The 23,139-nt window shown below is 40.3% G+C and overlaps 1 protein-coding gene and 2 long non-coding RNA genes across 8 annotated transcripts; 2 read left to right on the forward strand and 1 right to left on the reverse strand.

The window, feature by feature from the left end:
• Positions 1-5: 5 nt before the first annotated feature.
• Positions 6-2,468, forward strand: LOC128786821 (uncharacterized). Its single transcript, XR_008430486.1, has 2 exons — positions 6-765; positions 1,011-2,468. It is a non-coding gene; the product is annotated as an uncharacterized LOC128786821 (long non-coding RNA).
• LOC128786820 (uncharacterized) lies at positions 1,074-4,470 on the reverse strand. The gene is made up of 3 exons (XR_008430485.1): positions 4,364-4,470; positions 2,545-2,635; positions 1,074-1,140 (listed from the first exon to the last, which is right to left on the reverse strand). It is a non-coding gene; the product is annotated as an uncharacterized LOC128786820 (long non-coding RNA).
• Positions 3,954-22,668, forward strand: LOC128786818 (uncharacterized). 6 transcript variants are annotated; one of them, XM_053940463.1, is made up of 19 exons: positions 3,954-4,007; positions 5,512-5,628; positions 6,822-6,926; positions 7,287-7,418; positions 8,184-8,333; positions 8,870-9,007; positions 9,612-9,728; positions 10,128-10,235; positions 13,573-13,689; positions 14,905-15,009; positions 15,370-15,501; positions 16,267-16,416; positions 16,953-17,090; positions 17,699-17,815; positions 18,514-18,621; positions 19,024-19,137; positions 19,448-19,561; positions 20,304-20,496; positions 21,364-22,668. In XM_053940463.1, exons 1-17 carry the CDS (start codon positions 3,955-3,957, stop codon positions 19,551-19,553), a joined length of 2,007 nt encoding a protein of 668 aa, XP_053796438.1. In that variant the 5' UTR covers position 3,954; the 3' UTR covers positions 19,554-19,561; positions 20,304-20,496; positions 21,364-22,668. The 6 variants fall into 6 exon arrangements, with proteins under 6 accessions (XP_053796438.1, XP_053796440.1, XP_053796441.1 ...); XM_053940465.1 differs by having other exon boundaries at positions 20,321-20,496; XM_053940466.1 differs by having other exon boundaries at positions 20,353-20,496.
• The last annotated feature ends 471 nt before the right edge of the window (positions 22,669-23,139 follow it).

Consider the following 23,139-nt stretch of genomic DNA (forward strand, 5'->3'; position numbering starts at 1 on the left):
GAAAATTGCTTTGGTTAGACTTCATTGATATTTTGTTATTCTTTAATCCAGTTGTAAAGTTATTATTAATCTTTGCAGTTGTTTTTCAAACAAGTACACCAGTTGTATTCCTTCAGCTGGAAGGAGCTACTTCCACTACATCTACCACAAAGGGTTGCAGTAGGCTAAGAAATGTAATCCCTGATTACAAGAAGATTTACAAGTCCTGTATGGACCTTTTATTCCATTAATTTGCCTCTAGCATACTTTTTGATGGATATCTTTATTTCAAACAACAGCAGGATTTCTCAACCCATTTACTTACACTGCAATACATGGTTAAAATCTGTTCGTTTCCAGGAGCTGTATTGCTTAGGGTTTCAATGTCCTTTAGGTGATGGGACTTTTTTTACATACATTTGATCAGAGTGCAGAAAACATCTGAGCTTTAATTTGTAAATTAAAATTACAGGTGGGTCAAATAGAGAAAGGAATACTTTAAAGCTTTGGTCCACAAGAATAAAAGCTCTTAATACCTCCCACCTGAATAATCAAAAGGATCTTACCAGTAAATCTTAGGCAGAGGTGGCATGCCAGTGATTACATTATAACCTCTTGATTACCATCGCAGGCAACTGGTTTGAGCAGGAACAGGTGGCAGGATGTAAAAATGCTACAAGTATCGGAAGTACAACCATGAAACATTTAATGAGTCTCATCTGAGCTACCTTGCAACCAGCCAGGAAATGGCTACAAATGTGGCTGCAAGCAAGAATTCATAGAGGGGTAAGGAACTGAAGACAGCATTGCTTGAAAACTAACATTTAATTGCTGGACTTTAACTTTGGAATTTTTAAATAATACTTATTTGTAAAAATCCACACTGGTTGAGTTTAAGAACATTTATTGCTTCAGCATATCTCAGTTGCTTTATATACAACATCTACTATGCAATTAAGTAAGCTACCTGTTAATAACAATGGCTTCTCTGTTTTCCATTATCTGCTGTTTTGGATTGTATGGATGTACAGAGTGAAAATTTGACACTGAGACAGGTTATGTGGATTTATCTCTCTTTCCCAAAGAGATCTTCAGTGGCATGTCACTCTTCATCTGAATAGAATTAAATGGAGTTCTGGAGTTTCAGATTTGTTGGTAAGTCTGAAAAGTAATACAAATTCTAGGAGTCAATTAGCAATTGAATTTAAAATATTTTCATAGCACTTCTGAGGGAAAGTTATTTTTAGATTTAAAATGGTTTCTGCAGGATTTTTTAACCTTTGGAAGGTTCTTACAGGGCCGGGTGGTGTTGTCTGTACCTATCGGTACACCTATCAGTATACAGCAGCCTTCACAAATAAGCATTTTGTAACATTTGCTTCTGAGAATTTACATAACGTGGCACTGATAGAAGGGATGTGGCCCTTGAAATAGTTGCAGAAGAGAGAGTAGGATTTTGGAGCTGGTTTTGCCACCACCAGTCATTCAGTTCCTACAGCACTTTGCCTGTTCAGAATAAAAATACTCATTGTAAAGAATGTGAGGCTAAAATCATAAAGTCCTTGAGAATCTTAGATGCATGTAGTTGCAGATGGTTTTATAGACTAAAGCCAGGTCAGTTGCCAATAGTATCTCATTTAATAAAAGCTTTAAATTCCTAATTGCTACTGCAGTGGAAGCTACTCTTGAGTTGACTGGAAGTTTTCACTTCAGTGGAACTTTGCTTTTGTTCATCCTACCTCTTTTGTCGATACAAAAGTACAACAGAGTAACAATCAAAAATGTTTTATACCCTTGCATCTTTTAATGCACAGAAGTGCCTCTTAGAAAACTTAGTAATAATTACCAAAACAAAATTATGATTTATGTTAATGATAGTTAATGATAGTACCTGACTTACATTCCTTAAAATAAGTTGTTTTCCCCAAGTTTAAATTCTCAAAATAATCTGACATGCCTCCAAGATTTGTGAGCTTCTTAAAAGCTGTGAGAAACAACTTGTTAAAAATCCTTATGAACATGAAAATAATAGAGTACAAAAACAGGCATTTGTCTTTGTGCTAGCTTCAGGTTATCATCCAAAGAGCCACAAGGCCATTTCTTTTCCCTTCCAACTCAAATCTTTCTCTGCTATTGTAAGACTTGCTAGACTGCAGCTAAGCACCATTCTATTCAGGATAAACCTCAGTAAGACTGAGGTTCTCAGTGCCATTTTTCAAGAAATGTCTGTGGACTTAGAGCTGTTTAAGGAGTTGAGATATAAATACTCAAGCTCTTACATGGATTATAGACATTTTCTTCCGAAGACATACTGCAGGATTTCTCATTTGTGGTTTTTGGGGTTGATGGGGTTTTTTGCTAGATACCTTGCCTTTTTAAAATGAACAGTATTATTTGGATGGCCCTTAGGGAAAAGGCTTAATGAATACATGCATTTAATCTTAAAACCCTCTGAAGAGTTTAATAAAAATACTGTCAATTCTTTGCAAGACTTCTGTTTTTAATTTTCAAGTTATTTTTACCAGGTAAAACTTTGGTCTGGCTTATCTGTATGCAGTGTCTTACCTGAGAACATGGGAATAAATACAAATAGGGCTTAAATTTTCCTGAAGGTGTACATGGTAACTCCTCCTTGGATGGATTTTCCTGCTACAGCCTGAATGCATAAATGGAAGAAGGTGTGTGTGAAATCTCTATAAGAACCTCAGGGGGAAAAAAGCCTCCAAATACTTTTCACAACTACCAGATGGGAAGGGGTGACACTGGATGTCATGAAATCAGCAAGGGCAATGATTAAAAATTTGTTTTTCCAAGGAAGCCCTGGCATTTTGCAATGGTGTGTCCTATATAAAACATTTACTTAATTGCTCAGATTTATTACTGAGCACCAGCAATAAAGAATCTATCACATTCCTGTATCACATTGCTGTAGTAGAGGACCTACTGGAGTGTGTCCAGAGGAGAACCATGAAGATGTTCAGAGGGCTGGAGCACCTCTGCTATGGAGACAGGCTGAGAGAGCAGGAGGTGTTCAGTCTGGAGAAGAGAAGGCTCCAGGGAGACCTTGGAGCACCTTTCACTAAAGGGTCTCCAAGAGGGCTGGAGAGGGACTTTTGACAAGGCCATGGCAAAGGAGTAGGTTCAGATTAGAGACAGGGGAAGAAATTCTTTACTATGAGGGTGGTAAGGTACTGGCAGAGGTTGACCAGAGAAGCTGTGGATGCCCCATCCCTGGAAGGGATCCTGTTCAAGGCCAGGCTGGATGGAGCTCTAGGGGAAGGTGTCCCTGCCCATGACAGGGGAGTTGTGAGGAGATGGTCTTCAGGGTCCCTTCCAACCCAAACCGTTCTGTGGTTTTGTGAAACTAGCTAGCCTGCAGCTGAGTACCATTCCAGTCAGGATAACCTCAGTAGTTAAAGTTCAGAGTGCCTTTCTTAAGAAATGCTTGTTGACTTTGAGCTGTTTAAGGAATTGAGATATAAATATTCAAACAAGTTATCTTTAAGGTCCTTTTCAAGCCAAACTGTTCTATGATTCCATTAATGGTATGAAATGTGGGACACATTCCTGTAGCGTGTATACTCTGGTGGCCACCAAGCCGTCACTAGGTCTAGGAGAAAAATTACTTGTCCCAAAACGAACTCTTGGCTATTGCGTGAGGTAACACCGTGATGTGGGAGCTGGGTTTTCCCTGCATTTGCGAGTGGGCCGGGGAATACAGCCGAACGGAGATGGCGTGAGGGCAATGGTGCCCTCGGTGTGAAGGAAGCTGCGCCCAGGCCCTCACAGAGACGCAGAACGCTTTTCTTCCCTCCAGTCAGACCAAGCAGCGTTCCCTCAACAGCAGAGCCTGCCCGGGCTCTCCGGGCCGCGCCTGCGCTCCCCGCGGGAGGACGGGCCGCGCCTGCGCTGCCGCCGCGGCCGGGCCGGGCCGGGCCGGGGCCGTGTTCGGCCGGGACGCCGCCCGCCTCAGCCATGTCCGGCGGGCCGCGCCGCCCGGGCGCGGCGGAGCCGGACGGGCCGCGCAGGTGGGAGCGGCCGCGGGGCGACGGGGAGCGGAGCGGGCAGGGGTGCGGCGCTGCCCGTCCCGGGGCGGCTCCGGAGGCAGGTGCCGGCTGTGCACCATGGTCCGGCAAACGGCCCCTTCTCCTGCGGCCTCGCCCCCCGTGCGGGGGCTCCTTCGGCCTCCTCTGTCGGTGGCGGGTGAGGGACTAGCAGATCCGGACAGGGCGTGTAGGCTCGGCGAGATGCCCCAGCCCGGCTGGGAGTACTGGGGCTTGGTATCAGGCTGGAATGGGCGGGCAGTGCAAAGTAAATACTGGAAAGCTTCTAAAAGACATAATATTCGGTTATCATTTCCCCTTACAAACAGTGTCCTACTTACGGCACGTGTTGTAGTGCACCTAAGCTGGTTTAAAAATTGTTTTCTTTCAAGTCGTTAAACCGAGTAATTGTTTAAGGTGGTTAGGGAAAGGTTTTGATCGTTCATTGCCTTAGCGATAACTGAGCGGGTTTGGAAGCGGACCATTTGTCTGGGTCTGTGATTCTGAGGAAGCTGTTTGTGCTGTTTGTGCCGTGTGGTGTTGGTAACTTGGAGCCGTCTGGGAGCATGGAACTCCCAAAGCCAGGCAGGGTGGAGGAGGAAAGGAAAGAAAACATGGGCGGTTAAGACAAGAGTAAAACATCAAAAATGCTTTCTTCTCCCTTATTGAGCTAAGGGCAGAGACCTGGCCCGTACACAGCAGTGTGTTTGCTGTTAGTCACACACACGCGAACATGTAACAGAGGCTGCAGTGCCAGCTGGTTCTCTCGGGCAGGTGTGGCAGTGGATCTGCAGCTGCCCTCCTTAGCCCAGAAGCCAGGTCTGGTGTTGGTGGATGCAATGGTTGTGTTTTCTTTAGTAAGCTGTCACTTAAAAAGTCAAAGCCGCCAGAACCGAGGAGGAGAACGTAGAGAGCTCAACCCTTAAGCAATCCCTGGCTGAGCCACCAGTGTGCTGTGAGCAACTCCCTGTCCCAGGCCTCCTTGTGGGGACTCCACAGCTGCTTCTGGTCAAGAATTTCCTGTGTAAAAGTGTTTCCACATAACCATTTGACCTATTTCTCCCTAGCCATTGTGTTGAAGTGTAGTTTCGGGACTTGCCTTTTCTGTGAGTTTACTACTGGATGGGTCAGTAAATAAATGTCAAATAATGCACTGCTGACAGAACATTGATCATGTCCACAAGTCCATACATGCTGGTGGCAGTGCTCAATTAGGTTTTTCTTCCCCACCGTTTTGTTTGCAAAAAGAGTATGTTTTTGGTTATCAAAATATTAAGTGTTTATTTAAAATTTTTGATGTCTTAATTGCATTAGTCAGAGATATTTTCTCAGCAGTTGCACTACACTTTTGTTAAGTATGTGTTGCCTGCATAAGTTGGTATGAATGACATATCCATATGCCAAATCAAATGGTTCATCTTTGATTTTTATAGGCCATGTTCAGTGACTACCAGTGACTTGATTTCAGATGAGAATTCTTCTTTTCTAGTTCTGTGCAACATCCACACTGCTGGCATCAAGAGCAGGACCGTAGAAGCTGCAATGATTCCGATTCTCTGGTGGTTGAAGAATATCAGTGTGGCCATTCTGACCACTGGCTGGAGAGGTAAGGACTAAGTGTAAATTTTTTTAGATCTCCACTTTGCTGTGCACTTCTTTAGGACTCCAAGAAAAACTTGGACATGTTTAGGTTGGGTGTTTTCTTCTCATAGTGTAGCATGCCTAAAGAAGACCATCCAGTTTGTCTCATTGAAATACGTGCCACAGTATTAGCGAGTATTCAAAATGAAAGGGAGAAGGGCTATGTAGGGAAGCAGTAGTTTTAGCCCTTTATTGCTGAAGTCTTCAATATTAGTATAAAACTCCCATTTGCTGTTACTTTCATACTTTGCTTACGCATCTTTATGTGTAAATGTGGGCAGACCATCTTTGTCTCTTCACACACCATGTGGTGTATTCAGCTGTACTGCAGTTTTTAGTGAGCACCTATTTTTTCCCTGTAGTCCATTCCTGAGGACAATTTGAGATGAGATAGAATTTTATCCTTAGCTAATTCTATGAATATTTTGCTTGGCTTTTGGATATTTTAGACTGAACACCCGAGATGGAGGATGTGGTTGAGTCTTACAGTCTGATAGCAAGGGCAAAACATGGTGGGTGCTGAGATATGTGCAGAGAACTGAACAGAATGTAAGAGGAAAAGTTTTACTAAGGGTACATGAAAATATTTTTTAATGCAATTGGTATATTTCTGAATATTCCAGTGTATGAAGGTGATTTTAATTTTTGATGGCATGTTTAATATTGCTTCATTAATGAATGAACGTTTGAAGAGCTTAGGAAAGGCCTTGTATTTAGGAGTATTTTCTATGTCTTTGATGTGGTCATAAAAAATACTAAGAGTAGGGCATGAGTGTGAGACTTTAGTGGATGTGCCAGCAGTGTTTTGTGTTTTTCTTTGCTGAGTGGATTTGTTCCTATTCAATGTGGAATCTTTGTCATGTGTTAAAATGGCATTATCAGCTTGCATGGCAATTTCATCTGTTCATGTGCAACCATTTAGGGAAAGTAAGACTATCAGCTAAATCTACTTCTGGATTACTTACATGGCTAGTTAAACGTTGAGGCATTAAAATTGACAGAAGAGGGCAGGCTGAAGGTGACTAAGAACAGAAACAGAGAGGGAACATGCCCATGGTTTTAGTGTTGTGGAGCTGGTTTTGTCTCTGATTGATGTTTCTGTTGGTTAAGTGTGTTACCAGCAGCAAACATTCCTGTTGAATTCTCATTCTTTTCTAGCTCTACAGCATCAGAACATTCCAGGCCTCTTTCCAGTTGCCCCAGCTGGGAGGGTAGAACTGAAGAAGGCAAGACAATGAGAGCATCACATAAAAAAATGACAAAGTAGGTATTGAACTATTACTGCTTATTGTTGCATTGGTTTTAGCAACAACCATGTGATGATCTGTGACTTGTTCATGTGCAGTAATGAAGATTTGAAACCACAGGCAGGCTGTTTCATATCAGGCCTGAAGGAAACCTGAAGGAGGGAGTAGCATTGAAAAGCTGTATCTCAAAAGCTCCTTGTGTGATTATTTGAGATTGAGATTTGATTAGCACAGCTTTCATTTCTCTGAACTAGTGAGGTAAGAGTTGTGCTCACTGTGTGTCATTAAGAATACTGGGCAGTTCTAGAATATGTGCTTATGGAACTTCTTAGCTATTAAGGTTCTTCCCAACTTAATTTTTATTTTTATTTTCAAGTTCTGTTTCAAGCAACTCTACCAATCCAGCTGAAAGGGAAACTGATGAGGTGGTCCTGAGGAGAAGACAAAAACAGATCAATTTTGGCAAGAATACCCTTGCATATGACAGATATATTAAAGAAGTTCCAAAGTAAGTTGCCCTGTGTTGGAGATTTCCAGATGAATTCTCAGTTGTTCCTGGTGTTTGTGGGGGTGTGTGTGTGTGTGTAGAATAGCACACAACCTTAGTTCTCCTGAAATTCTTCCTGTGGTTTTTACTGCTGAGTGTGACATGTGTGATATCTCTGGGTAATTGGAGTCAGCTGTCACAGCACTTTTCCCTCTCAGCTTAGTGTTCACTCTCAGCTTAGTGTCTGTGGGTGGGGAAAGGAGGTGGCCTTGAAGCTGTGCAAGCACTGTTCAGTAATGCCCAAAAGCCAGTGTGTTTATCAGCACTGTTTTAGCAAGTAGTGGAAAACACAGCACTACAGGGACTGCTGGGGAGGAAGGTAACTCCATCCTTGACAGACTGAGTACAATACCAAATAAAAGAAGCTGCACTTGACTGAGGAAAAGTAAAGTAGAAGGAGCTGGAGGTTAGGATAATATTGAAGCAGTGTGAGTTATGCTTCTGTTTCATCTTTGTTCATGGGCAGCAGAGCTCTGCTTTTGGCAGCTGTCAGAGTGCTGGACAGGATGAGCCTCCAGTCTGACTCGGCACATTATGGTTGGTTGTTGCTTCTGGGATTTATTTTTGGTAACATCTTATAATAGGCACATTTCAGTAAGTGTTTAAAAATACGAATGTTTTATTTATTAGACCACTGATGCTTGTGTGACCTGATGGACTGGGGATTCTTATTAAGGGAAGCACTCCTTATGCTCTGAAATAACAAATGTCACCGTGTGTTTCCAGGAGCCAGCGACTTCCAGGAGTTCACCCTACAACTCCCAACAAGTTTAAGAAGTACAGCCGTAGGTCCTGGGACCAGCAGATCAAGCTGTGGAAGATAGCACTGCATGCCTGGGATCCTCCTGCTGAAGAAACCTGGGATCTGCAGCCCGTGTATGTTACATGGGTGAATTAAGTCAGGCCTTAAGGAATTGAAGGAGGGCTCTGTAGTTCCTTTAGAGCATTCCTGACTGGGGGAAAAAAGATCAGACTTAACAATGGGAGTCTTCTTGAATACATTGTTTTCCATTGGAATTCTGTTAGTCTTCAAGGTATTGCAGTTATTTAGTCTAAGTTAATCTGCAGTCAGGTGTTATGGGGAGAAAGGCATTTGGTCAGCCTGCAGTAGTACATTCCCTTCCCCTTTGTATGTACACTGGTGGGCACAAGGTAACATTACTTTTCTGGAAAGGGAGAGTTAATTTGGAGGAGAAGAGAGAATGGAATTCTCTTAGCTGTGTTACTGCACTGTGTAAATAGTTTTACCTGTGTTGTGATTGACCTGTGGTAGAAGTTGCACTTTTTATACCATTTGGGTGTCAGATGAACTGTTAATTCTTACTGCAGCTGAACAGTTTTCTTTTTGGAGCAGTAAGCCAGATGGATAGTTTTTTAAAGCTCTTTTTTTTTTTTTTTTGTTCTGTGTTTAGTAGTACCGAAACTTCAGGTAGTTCTCAGGAATGGTTGTGCAAAGATGAGGATGTTCCTGGCTCCTTTGTGTTTGATGAAAAGCAGACAAGAAATGAGTGTGGAGATGAATGCAGACAGACTGCCCACACACCTGAGAGGTATGAGAGCAAACTTCTGTGCTTAGCTTAGGGAAATAATTCAGTACATGTCAGTGCTGTCAGGTTTTTGTAGGAAAGGTTTAGTGTGGAAGGGCAGTTAATACTCAGCTGTGGAGTTTGTCACTTTTGCTGTTGAATGCAATCCCTCAGTGGTACAGAGCACAGAATATGGAAAAATTGCCAGCATTGCTGAATTACATGATTTAACAGAAGGAAATGCAGTGTTTATTCAGCTTCTCAGTTTACATAGCAGTGTACTGAGGCTCCTTTAAGCACTGCTAGAATGTTCTGAAAGTAGGGGAGCTTTTTCAGAAGCAGGAGTCCCATCCTTCATAGCGTTGTGCCTGTCTGCAGCACAGCAGGGAGGCTGACTGTGACATGCATTTCCCTATTGAGTGGAATATCTTGTCCTGGGGGGATGTGGGTGAAGCTCAAAATGGTTTTGCTTCTAAACTGTGAGCCATTTGCTCCATGTTGTGTGTGACTGAAGAATCACACCCCAAAAGAAAACTTCCTCAGCAGCATATGCTGTTATTTAGCAGAATGCTGATAAACATTTAAACATAGATAAAAAATGTTACGTGTGTAAAATCTGTTTTTGTAGTTCCTGTTCTCCCAATTCTTCTCCAGTATGGAAACGCAGAAGAAGAAACAATTCTGACTCCTCTGTGGTTTCAGAGAGCAAAAACCATTATCTGCAGATGTACCACACACTGGAAAGGTATGAAATGATTCTCCATGTGGGAATTCATTGATACTATGAACTGCTTTTTGGAACAATACTGGTATTTTCCCCTCCCTTTGTTATTAGCTTGAGTTTTATCTAAATGTGTGCAATTTAATGAGGAGGGAAATCATGTCAGAATAATTGTGCTGTATGAGAGCAAATATTTACAGTGCTCTGTTGCAAAGTGTCAGAAGACACAGCACAGGTTGTATTTTGAGTATAGATTTAGGCAACACAAAAGATTTTGACAGTTTAGTAGATATTTCACACTAACCTTAGTAAAAATGTTTATGCAGGTATGGTTTCTTCTCTCTGCTTAGCCCCCTTCTGAAAAATTAAGAGGAACTGTGTTACCACAGTGCATGGATTCAGACATTTTCATTTTCTTTCCAGCCTTACTGACTCAGGACATCAGGACGGTTTTTCAAAATGCTCAGAGTGGGAAGCCTTTGGTGAAAAAGATGAAGTAATGACAGTACAACAAAGTATAGAAATAACAAGGTAAATACCCTAGTGATTATGTTGTTATTTCTGTTTGTTGCTTATGCTGTAAAGGTGTCCTTTCCTTTTCTTTTTTTCATCTTTTCCTTCATTGGTTACTACTTCTACGGTTTTTTTGCCTTCTTACATTTCCTCCAGCACGTGGTTTGTTTGGTTGTTATTTCTGTTCTTTGAGTTTATTTGGCTTTTTCCAGTCTGAGTCTCCATCTGTTGCTTTCTGCTGCCTCTGCCATCCCAGGTAATGCTGGAAAATGATGAGTCTCTTTCATGCTCTGTCTTGTGGAAACAATTGGAAGTTTGCCTCTCACTTGCTCAGCCTAAGAGCTGGAAGCTTCCTCTATCTGTCTCCCTAGAGATTAAGTTGTTTTGTAGTGACAACAAACGAGCAAAAGAACAAAAAATTAAATCCAAAAAAAACCTAAGTAATGCAAGTGACTAAAATATTCACTGAAAGAATTTTCTTTTTTATTATTGTGTGTAAATCACTTATATTGATTTAGTTTTCCATTTCCAGCTATGTGTATGCTTTTGCACAGCACTTATATAGGTGGGCAATGTTAGTAATCTGATGTTTATTATATAAATATGATGTCATTTAACTAAAGACAGTCTGTGAGTGGACTGTGTCAGTACAAATACCTCATATGAGTGTATGATGTATTGCCTAAATTTCCCATCATGCTGCAACTCAACAGGTCTTTCTCAAAACATAGGTCATGGCTATATTATTTATTTCCAAAGTTTGTAATGTTTCAGAGCATATTGGGAAAATATGTTACCTGTTGTTTTTTTAGGTTAACATAATTTGTCAACCCAAAAAGACTTTTTTTTCCAAGCAGAAGATATTTTTAATCCATTATTTGAGTACAGTTTTTTTACTATGAGGTTTGGTGTAGCTTGAAACCAAGATACCAAGTTATCATGGGATCTCTTCAGTATGAGTATTTTTATTGTGTCTCTGTAAACTGGACCAAATTGACCAGAGAAGTTGTGGCTGCCCCATTCTTGGAAGTGCTAAAGGGATTGAACAGGACTTTGAGCAGCCAGTTCTAGTGGAAGGTGTCCCTTCCCTTGGCAGAGGGTTGGAACTGGATGATCTTTAAAGTCCCTTCCAACTCAAATCTTTCTCTGCTATTGTAAGACTTGCTAGACTGCAGCTAAGCACCTTTCCATTCTGGACAAACCTCAGTAAGACTGAGGTTCTCAGTGCCATTTTTCAAGAAATGTTTGTGGACTTTGAGCTGTTTAAGGAGTTGAGATATAAATACTCAAGCTCTTACATGGATTACAAGATATTTTCTTCCAAAGACATACTGCAGGATTTCTCATTTGTGGTTTTTGGGGTGATAGGGTTTTTTTGCTGGATACCTTGCCTTTTTAAAATGAACAGTATTATTTGGATGGCCCTAAGGGAAAAGGCTTAATGAATACATGCATTTAATCTCAAAACCCTCTGAAGAACTAAATAAAAATAGTCAATTCTTTGTAAGACTTCTGGTTTTAATTTTCAAGTTATTTTTACCACGTAAAACTTTAGTCTGGCTTATCTGTATGCAGTGTCTTACCTGAGAACATGGGAATAAATACAAATAGGGCTTAAGTTCTCCTGAAGGTGTCCATGGTAACTCCTCCTTGGATGGATTTTCCTGCTACAGCCTGAATGCATAAATGGAAGAAGGTGTGTGTGAAATCTCTATAAGAACCTCAGGGGGAAAAAAGCCTCCAAATACTTTTCACAACTACCAGATGGGAAGGGGTGACACTGGATGTCATGAAATGAGCAGGGGCAATGACTAAAAATTTGTTTTTCAAGGAAGCACTGGCATGTAGCAATAGTATGTCCTATACAAAACTTTTATCTAATTGTGTGAGTAACACAGCTCACTATTTAAAATTTGTATAAAAATTTATTAAGCCATAAAAGGGATAAAATCCTGTGCTGGGGTACTTGGCTATTTGCCAAAAGCACACCTTTAACTTAAACCATGTTCTCTATATTCTGTTACATTACAGGTGGTACATGCATATTCATAGGAGTTTATACATATTCATATATTGTTTTGAGTTTAGATGTTCTTTTGCTTGGTTTTAACCTTTGCCTTGTCTTCATCTTGTAGATTAAACTAATGTATGTTATTTCTTCTCGTGGTTCCATCCTGTTGTATTTTCACTGCATGATAATGAGTTTTAATAAATTCTTCCTTCTTTTGGTGCTCTGATTTCTGTTTCTGTTATCTTGTCTTTTAGATAAGATAGTCCCCAAATGTGGAAAATCACCTAATTATTTTACAACATTTTCTAAGTTAGTTACATGAAAAATCACTTCAGCATTTCACAGTCCATTTATGACATGGACTAAAATAGTATATATTACACTACTTTTATAAAAGCTATACAGTGCATATATAAACTGACAGATTATACTATATCAAAAGCAGTAATTACAAATCGTATTATAGCAGGACTTTTGTGATCAATAATAACTTGCAAAGCAGAAGTTAATAAAAAATGCAAAAGCCAATAACTGTATTTGTTATTTATAACTCACACATACAGAAGCACCGTGTATTTGCAGCGCAGAGGCTGCAGTGCCAGCTGGTTCTCTCGGGCAGGTGTGGCGGTGGATCTGTCGCTGCCCTCCTTAGCCCAGAAGCCAGGTCTGGTGTTGGTGGATGCTATGGTTGTGTTTTCTTTAGTAAGCTGTCATTTAAAAAGTCAAAGCCGCCAGAACCGAGGAGGCGAATGTAGAGAACTTAACCCTTAAGCAATCTATGGCTGAGCTACCAGTGTGCTGTGAGCACTACAGGCAGCTCCCTATCCTAGGCTTCCTTGTGGGGGCTCCACAGCTGCTTCTGGTCAAGAATTTCCTGTGTAAAAGTGTTTCCACATAACCATTTGACCTATTTCTCCCTAGCCATTGTGTTGAAGTGTAGTTTTGGGACTTGCCTTTTCTGTGAGTTGGGTCTGTAAATGGGTCAGTAAATAAATGTCAAATAATGCACTGCTGACAGAACATTGATCATGTCCACAAGTCCATACATGCTGGTGGCAGTGCTCAATTAGGTTTTTCTTCCCCACCATTTTGTTTACAAAAAGAGTATGTTTTTGGTTATCAAAATATTAAGTGTTTATTTAAAAATTTTGATGTCTTAATTGCATTAGTCGAAGATATATTCTCAGCAGTTGCACTACACTTTTGTTAAGTATGTGTTGCCTGCATAAGTTGGTATGAATGACATATCCATATGCCAAATCAAATGGTCCATCTTTGATTTTTATAGGCCATGTTCAGTGACTACCAGTGACTTGATTTCAGATGAGAATTCTTCTTTTCTAGTTCTGTGCAACATCCACACTGCTGGCATCAAGAGCAGGACCATAGAAGCTGCAATGATTCCAATTCTCTGGTGGTTGAAGAATATCAGTGTGGCCATTCTGACCACTGGCTGGAGAGGTAAGGACTAAGTGTAAATTTTTTTAGATCTCCACTTTGCTGTGCACTTCTTTAGGACTCCAAGAAAAACTTGGACATGTTTAGGTTGGGTGTTTTCTTCTCATAGAGTAACACAGAGTTCTTCAGGCATTCATCATGCCTAAAGAAGACCATCCAGTTTGTCTCATTGAAATACGTGCCACAGTATTAGCGAGTATTCAAAATGAAAGGGAGAAGGGCTATGTAGGGAAGCAGTAGTTTAAGCCCTTTATTGCTGAAGTCTTCAATATTAGTATAAAACTCCCATTTGCTGTTACTTTCATACTTTGCTTATGCATCTTTATGTGTAAATGTGGGCAGACCATCTTTGTCTCTTCACACTCCATGTGGTGTATTCAGCTGTACTGCAGTTTTTAGTGAGCACCTATTTTTCCCTGTAGTCCATTCCTGAGGACAATTTGAGATGAGATAGAACTTTATCCTTAGGTAATTCTATGAATATTTTGCTTGGCTTTTGGATATTTTAGACTGAACACCCGAGATGGAGGATGTGGTTGAGTCTTACAGTCTGATAGCAAGGGCGAAACATGGTGGGTGCTGAGATATGTGCAGAGAACTGAACAGAATGTAAGAGGAAATGTTTTACTAAGGGTACATGAAAATATTTTTTAATGCAATTGGTATATTTCTGAATATTCCAGTGTATGAAGGTGATTTTAATTTTTGATGGCATGTTTAATATTGCTTCATTAATGAATGAACGTTTGAAGAGCTTAGGAAAGGCCTTGTATTCAGGAGTGTTTTCTATGTCTTTGATGTGGTCATAAAAAATACTAAGAGTAGGGCATGAGTGTGAGACTTTAGTGGATGTGCCAGCAGTGTTTTGTGCTTTTCTTTGCTGAGTGGATTTGTTCCTATTCAATGTGGAATCTTTGTCGTGTGTTAAAATGGCATTATCAGCTTGCATGGCAATTTCATCTGTTCATGTGCAACCATTTAGGGAAAGTAAGACTATCAGCTAAATCTACTTCTGGATTACTTACATGGCTAGTTAAACGTTGAGGCATTAAAATTGACAGAAGAGGGCAGGCTGAAGGTGACTAAGAACAGAAACAGAGAGGGAACATGCCCATGGTTTTAGTGTTGTGGAGCTGGTTTTGTCTCTGATTGATGTTTCTGTTGGTTAAGTGTGTTACCAGCAGCAAACATTCCTGTTGAATTCTCATTCTTTTCTAGCTCTACAGCATCAGAACATTCCAGGCCTCTTTCCAGTTGCCCCAGCTGGGAGGGTAGAACTGAAGAAGGCAAGACAATGAGAGCATCACATAAAAAAATGACAAAGTAGGTATTGAACTATTACTGCTTATTGTTGCATTGGTTTTAGCAACAACCATGTGATGATCTGTGACTTGTTCATGTGCAGTAATGAAGATTTGAAACCACAGGCAGGCTGTTTCATATCAGGCCTGAAGGAAACCTGAAGGAGGGAGTAGCATTGAAAAGCTGTATCTCAAAAGCTCCTTGTGTGATTATTTGAGATTGAGATTTGATTAGCACAGCTTTCATTTCTCTGAACTAGTGAGGTAAGAGTTGTGCTCACTGTGTGTCATTAAGAATACTGGGCAGTTCTAGAATATGTGCTTATGGAACTTCTTAGCTATTAAGGTTCTTCCCAACTTAATTTTTATTTTTATTTTCAAGTTCTGTTTCAAGCAACTCTACCAATCCAGCTGAAAGGGAAACTGATGAGGTGGTCCTGAGGAGAAGACAAAAACAGATCAATTTTGGCAAGAATACCCTTGCATATGACAGATATATTAAAGAAGTTCCAAAGTAAGTTGCCCTGTGTTGGAGATTTCCAGATGAATTCTCAGTTGTTCCTGGTGTTTGTGGGGGTGTGTGTGTGTGTGTAGAATAGCACACAACCTTAGTTCTCCTGAAATTCTTCCTGTGGTTTTTACTGCTGAGTGTGACATGTGTGATATCTCTGGGTAATTGGAGTCAGCTGTCACAGCACTTTTCCCTCTCAGCTTAGTGTTCACTCTCAGCTTAGTGTCTGTGGGTGGGGAAAGGAGGTGGCCTTGAAGCTGTGCAAGCACTGTTCAGTAATGCCCAAAAGCCAGTGTGTTTATCAGCACTGTTTTAGCAAGTAGTGGAAAACACAGCACTACAGGGACTGCTGGGGAGGAAGGTAACTCCATCCTTGACAGACTGAGTACAATACCAAATAAAAGAAGCTGCACTTGACTGAGGAAAAGTAAAGTAGAAGGAGCTGGAGGTTAGGATAATATTGAAGCAGTGTGAGTTATGCTTCTGTTTCATCTTTGTTCATGGGCAGCAGAGCTCTGCTTTTGGCAGCTGTCAGAGTGCTGGACAGGATGAGCCTCCAGTCTGACTCGGCACATTATGGTTGGTTGTTGCTTTTGGGATTTATTTTTGGTAACATCTTATAATAGGCACATTTCAGTAAGTGTTTAAAAATACGAATGTTTTATTTATTAGACCACTGATGCCTGTGTGACCTGATGGACTGGGGATTCTTATTAAGGGAAGCACTCCTTATGCTCTGAAATAACAAATGTCACCGTGTGTTTCCAGGAGCCAGCGACTTCCAGGAGTTCACCCTACAACTCCCAACAAGTTTAAGAAGTACAGCCGTAGGTCCTGGGACCAGCAGATCAAGCTGTGGAAGATAGCACTGCATGCCTGGGATCCTCCTGCTGAAGAAACCTGGGATCTGCAGCCCGTGTATGTTACATGGGTGAATTAAGTCAGGCCTTAAGGAATTGAAGGAGGGCTCTGTAGTTCCTTTAGAGCATTCCTGACTGGGGGAAAAAAGATCAGACTTAACAATGGGAGTCTTCTTGAATACATTGTTTTCCATTGGAATTCTGTTAGTCTTCAAGGTATTGCAGTTATTTAGTCTAAGTTAATCTGCAGTCAGGTGTTATGGGGAGAAAGGCATTTGGTCAGCCTGCAGTAGTACATTCCCTTCCCCTTTGTATGTACACTGGTGGGCACAAGGTAACATTACTTTTCTGGAAAGGGAGAGTTAATTTGGAGGAGAAGAGAGAATGGAATTCTCTTAGCTGTGTTACTGCACTGTGTAAATAGTTTTACCTGTGCTGTGATTGACCTGTGGTAGAAGTTGCACTTTTTATACCATTTGGGTGTCAGATGAACTGTTAATTCTTACTGCAGCTGAACAGTTTTCTGTTTGGACCAGTAAGCCAGATGGATACTTTTTTAAAGCTCTTTTTTTTTTTTTTTTGTTCTGTGTTTAGTAGTACCGAAACTTCAGGTAGTTCCCAGGAATGGTTGTGCAAAGATGAGGATGTTCCTGGCTCCTTTGTGTTTGATGAAAAGCAGACAAGAAATGAGTGTGGAGATGAATGCAGACAGACTGCCCACACACCTGAGAGGTATGAGAGCAAACTTCTGTGCTTAGCTTAGGGAAATAATTTAGTACATGTCAGTGCTGTCAGGTTTTTGTAGGAAAGGTTTAGTGTGGAAGGGCAGTTAATACTCAGCTGTGGAGTTTGTCACTTTTGCTGTTGAATGCAATCCCTCAGTAGTACAGAGCACAGAATATGGAAAAATTGCCAGCATTGCTGAATTACATGATTTAACAGAAGGAAATGCAGTGTTTATTCAGCTTCTCAGTTTACACAGCAGTGTACTGAGGCTCCTTTAAGCACTGCTAGAATGTTCTGAAAGTAGGGGAGCTTTTTCAGAAGCAGGAGTCCCCATCCTTCATAGCGTTGTGCCTGTCTGCAGCACAGCAGGGAGGCTGACTGTGACATGCATTTCCCTATTGAGTGGAATATCTTGTCCTGGGGGGATGTGGGTGAAGCTCAAAATGGTTTTGCTTCTAAACTGTGAGCCATTTGTTCCATGTTCCTGTGTGTGACTGAAGAATCACACCCCAAAAGAAAACTTCCTCAGCAGCATATGCTGTTATTTAGCAGAATGCTGATAAACATTTAAACATAGATAAAAAATGTTACGTGTGTAAAATCTGTTTTTGTAGTTCCTGTTCTCCCAATTCTTCTCCAGTATGGAAACGCAGAAGAAGAAACAATTCTGACTCCTCTGTGGTTTCAGAGAGCAAAAACCATTATCTGCAGATGTACCACACACTGGAAAGGTATGAAATGATTCTCCATGTGGGAATTCATTGATACTATGAACTGCTTTTTGGAACAATACTGGTATTTTCCCCTCCCTTTGTTATTAGCTTGAGTTTTATCTAAATGTGTGCAATTTAATGAGGAGGGAAATCATGTCAGAATAATTGTGCTGTATGAGAGCAAATATTTACAGTGCTCTGTTGCAAAGTGTCAGAAGACACAGCACAGGTTGTATTTTGAGTATAGATTTAGGCAACACAAAAGATTTTGACAGTTTAGTAGATATTTCACACTAACCTTAGTAAAAATGTTTATGCAGGTATGGTTTCTTCTCTCTGCTTAGCCCCCTTCTGAAAAATTAAGAGGAACTGTGTTACCACAGTGTCGCCCTGGTTATCAAGAGTTTTCTAAAGCCTTCTGAGTTTACATTCTTGTAGAGAACTTTCTTGCACAACTTTCTGTAAACAATCTATTGTTTTGCATTCTTTCATAGAGGCGGAGAAATTTGATGTACAGGTAGTTTGTCCAGTGTCGTTGGAGAGGTGGAACGTTCACCCTCCAATCCACTGGCATCTTTTGAGAACTATGAAAGATTGTAGTCAGAAAAAATAAATTAGTCTCTTCATCATGACCAAGGCTGTGGTGTGTCGTTTTTGCTTGTGTCATCTGGTGACACCACAGTGCATGGATTCAGACATTTTCATTTTCTTTCCAGCCTTACTGACTCAGGACATCAGGACGGTTTTTCAAAGTGCTCAGAGTGGGAAGCCTTTGGTGAAAAAGATGAAGTAATGACAGTACAACAAAGTATAGAAATAACAAGGTAAATACCCTAGTGATTATGTTGTTATTTCTGCTTGTTGCTTATGCTGTAAAGGTGTCCTTTCCTTTTCTTTTTTTCATCTTTTCCTTCACTGGTTACTACTATGTTTTTTTTGCCTTCTTACATTTCCTCCAGCACGTGGTTTGTTTGGTTGTTATTTCTGTTCTCTGAGTTTATTTGGCTTTTTCCAGTCTGAGTCTCCATCTGTTGCTTTCTGCTGACTCTGCCAACCTAGGTAATGCTGGAAAATGATGAGTCCCTTTCATGCTCTGTCTTGTGGAAAGAATTGGAAGTTTGCCTCTCACTTGCTCAGCCTAAGAGCTGGAAGCTTCCTCTATCTGTCTCCCTAGAGATTAAGTTGTTTTGTAGTGACGACCCTGATAGTTGTTTCTTTTTATGCAGTGACTCGATTCCACCCAGTTGTTCTTCAGGATGGAACAATCCAAAACAGAAGAAATCCAGCTTCTTTCTGCCTGACAGCAAGACTTGCAGAGATACAGACCTCAGGCTGGAGAGGTATGAAAGGCAGCTCATCAGTTGGGGTTTGAGAGGCATTTTTGCATATTATTTTAGTTGCTTAGTTGCTTTCTTGCTGTACTTCAATCCAAGCATTTATTATAAACATTTGATTTTATGTTTTATTTAGCTGTTTTTCACTATTTATCTTAGGGATGTCTTGATCAATATTTATATGTGTGGTAAATTCCAGCCTTATGTTTTCATGTTATAGTCTGTGTTAATGTAAATGGATTGTAGCTGTATTTAGTATTTACGGTTGCCATAATAAAGCCACTTAGTCTTTGGTTTTTGGTTTCTTTATTTGTAGGCTTAAACTTTGTAGTAGTTTATTAGATAGACATCAGTCAGAATACCCTGACAGAGGATGGGAAAATGCAAATTCTGAAGATACAGTACTGAGGAAAAAAATCTAAATACCAAGGTGAGTTTGTGCTGACTGCTTACTTGATCTGTTCTGTTTCAGTCACCCATCCACGGTATCATTCTACAGAATGCAATTGTTCAGTTCAGGCAGATAATTTTTTCTTTTGTTTTATTAGTTTTTTATCCCATCCTCTTGTACTTAATACAGCACCTTAATTAAAAGACCTAATGCTTCAATTTGCTAAATTGAAATTGTTACCTCTCAGCCAGAAAATGTTTTTTCATCTCTCAAATGACAAGTGTCAATTTTTTAAGTATTTCAATAGCACCTTTTCTGTCTCTTAATATTTTTGTGATGAAGTAACAACTTGGCATTTGCAGCAGTAGATTTTAGTGAAAATTTTCTCTTGGACTGTAGATTCCTGCGATGCATTAATAGGATGGGTGGTAATCTGGGTTAAACAGATTTTATTAGAAGTTAGTCTTTGTGTAATGAATTTGTCTTTGATCTATATTTGATGCAGGCTATTAAACGTGGACTAGGATATAAATGTCTGTTAATCAGTGATCTTTGAAAATTTTGCCTTATAGAACTTATTAAGAATATGGCCAAAATTAGTTTTACACTTAGATTTTGGATTATAGCAATGTGAGGAAAAGGCAGCTAGAGCTTTTAAATTATGCTGATGACATTTTTATTTTGACTTTATTGATTTTTATTTTAAATTCTTTGAGCATGAATAAGATTTAACATGCTTTCACTTTTCTAAAGTGCTAATTCAGTATTTGGAAATATCTAGTCTCTCTTTGTATATAGAAGTATTGAAGAAGCAATTTCTCCTGTGACAGAAAAAGACTTGAAGAATAGGGATGTAGTTTGAGATCAGCAGATCAAGTCTTGGAAAACTGGTGCTGTCATGTAGGATCTGCACAGAGAGAGGAAGAGATTTGCAGTCAGCATACGTGCAATCAACAGAAGGTGAAATTATTCAGGTAAAAGAAGCATCTCAGCGTCACAGTTAAGAGCCTTTCTGGTTTCCACATAGCTGATATTTAGCTTTTTTTGCAGTGGTCTTTGTTGTAAATAAGGCTGTATTAAGGAGTGTGTATATTCAGTGGGTTTGTAATCAAATGTTGTGATTGAAAAAAGGGCTGTGTTAGATGTAGAATATATAAAGTGAGTACCTTTGCTGTGGAACAACACATTGGTTTTCTGGGATGGAAAGATCAGTATTTAGAGAAACATTGCCTTTAACCTTGGCTTTTAGGTGTGATGAGCTCTAATTCTCAAGTGTCAGGAACTTTATCTGTGGAAGTTTAATCTTGCTTGAAAGCCAGATAGTGGTTTACATGATAGAATTCCACACTACCTTCCCTTTTGCTTAAAGAAACATTCACATTTATTCCTGTTTAAGACAGAAATTATCTGGTTGATTTCTAGGGAAAAACCTTAGTCAATAGGATACTTAAGATATGTCAGAAATTTGTTAATTAGAATCGAGATAAAAGTGTGTTTTATGAATTAACAATGACATTTAGATGAAAACGATGCAAGGGGTTGGTAAAAATAGGCTCAGCTGCTTCCCTTTCTCTCTGACAAATACTTTGGGAATGTAGGGTATCTAGTACTGTATTTTTTTCAGTAATTTATGTTCTCAAAATGTTCATACTAGCTGTAATACTTTCTTTAGTATGGACAGTATGAGTTTCTCCTTTATGCTGTGCTATAAGTTCACCATATGCAGTGCTCTCTTCCATTTACTACTACTGTAACACTACAGCTTAAAGAGGAAAATGTTTTGTTGTTAATGCCTGGATATAGCATGTTTATAAAATGCTGTTACCTGCTTTTTTGTTTAGGTTTCTCCAGATCTTTATAAGGATAGATTGTTTTCTGCAAGCTGTGCCTCAAGTGTAAAACTCCAGATTTCGTGAAGTCTGTGCTGCAATGACAATGGATGTTCCTTAAAGCTTTTGTGAGGACGTTTCTGCTGTGCCTGCATTGGCAGGTGACATGTGCATTATTTTTCAAAGGCTGCTTCAGGTGATGGATCCTGCCATTCCCTCTGGAGGTCTTGTTCCTCGGGGTGTGCTGATGTTTTACCAGTGAATTGGTCCAGTGTCAAGTCAGACTGAAATCCAAGCCCTCCAACCAAGGAACCTCCTCTGCTCCACTGGACCAGAATGGGACATCCAGCCTGAAGAACTGCTTCAAAAGAATGTAGATAATTTCAGCCTTCCTCCTGTCATTAAAGCCTTCAGCCTGTCATTAAAGACAAGCTGTTCATAACTTTTGGATTGGGTGATCACCCATTTGGCCTATTTATTGTTCTCTGAGATGTATTAAGGTGGCATTTGTGTAAGCCAGGTGAGAGAAGAGAAAGGTATATTGTTTATCAAAACCCCTTTTCTTGAAGGGGTTGTGTTAGAACAGAAGCACAGCTTAAATACCTGGATTTTGCTTTTATGTGTGTTGCAGCCTGACCCAAAGAGCCAGTCTACAGTTAAAGAGTAGGAGAGGATGCATTCAGTGCCTCTTGTTCCTACAACTATTGGGGATGAATAGCAGTATTTGCAGGTGTGGAACTGCTCTTGTCCAGGCTAAGGGTTGTGATGGTGTTAGGACAGGCTCTCTCCTTTTTTTTATTCTGCTAGCACTGTGTGCAGAAGTTTGAAGTGAGAGCTGTGGCTACAGTGTTTGGACTAAATTCACGTGCCAGTTACAAGACTTCTACAATTCTTGTGTAGCATGTACTGGGATACCAGTGGCTGCCAGAGCTGGGAGTTGTTCCTGCTGGAGTTTGGTTTTACTTTCCCTTGCTATGGGGCTGGCAGTACCCAGGGCCAAGAGCCCATTGTGCTGCTGATTTTGAAGTAAGCTGCTTCCTCAAAAACTACTCTCCCTCCCAAAATGTTATTTCCAGGCATGCTCAGGCATTTTTCCCTACACAAGGGTGTATCAGTCACACACCACAGAGCACGGAGCATTATGTGTACAAGGGACACATCTGTACAGCACTTTTCCAAGAGGTAATACTTAGAACCTTGTTGTTCCAATGTGCATGTTTCCTTGTGATTTATGATGCTTGTAAATAAAGGGAATGTGTTATATTTTTGGCAATTTGCCTTTATGCAGAAGAATTAAAGACTTGAACTTCAAAAATCCTTGTTAGCTGTTTTTGCAGTTGTGTTGTCAGTTTGATTATAAAAGGAAAATCTGGGTTCAGTAGTTCTTTCTTGTTTGTTTTAGGGTGTTTGCTTGGGTTTGGGTAGTGATTTTGGATTTTTAGTCCTTGCTAAAAGGGGAAAAGAGGAGTCTTCAAAGATTAAAATTAGACTCTTGAAGGCAGTTTACAATTCTGGTTTTCTCCAGCCCCTCAGTTTTAATGCATTGTAACTCAGTGGGGGGGAGCAGCTGAAGTCCCAGCACCCATTCTGCCGTGGAAATGGATCCTGCTGGAAAAAGTGGAACTGCTAGGTGAGAGTAATAGGCTGTTGAGAAATACTTAAACTCATCTTAAGTGTTTTATGAGAATTAAGAGCCCTTAAGCTTTTGCCTATGATGGACAGGGCCTGCAATGGATTTAGGGACACATCCATAGGATTTTGCAATTCAGCAGTCCTGAAAAGATCTTT

Source organism: Vidua chalybeata, chromosome 4 (assembly GCF_026979565.1).
Source record: "Vidua chalybeata isolate OUT-0048 chromosome 4, bVidCha1 merged haplotype, whole genome shotgun sequence".
NCBI classification, from domain to species: domain Eukaryota; kingdom Metazoa; phylum Chordata; class Aves; order Passeriformes; family Viduidae; genus Vidua; species Vidua chalybeata.

What these genes read in the sequence shown, in the direction of transcription:
- LOC128786818 (XM_053940463.1), top strand. Translation starts at nt 3,955, where the DNA reads ATGTCCGGCGGGCCGCGCCGCCCGGGCGCGGCGGAGCCGGACGGGCCG. An exon ending in TCTGACCACTGGCTGGAGAG is followed by an intron (nt 5,629 to 6,821) that starts GTAAGGACTAAG and finishes ATTCTTTTCTAG; the next exon opens with CTCTACAGCATCAGAACATT. An exon ending in ACTGCCCACACACCTGAGAG is followed by an intron (nt 9,008 to 9,611) that starts GTATGAGAGCAA and finishes CTGTTTTTGTAG; the next exon opens with TTCCTGTTCTCCCAATTCTT.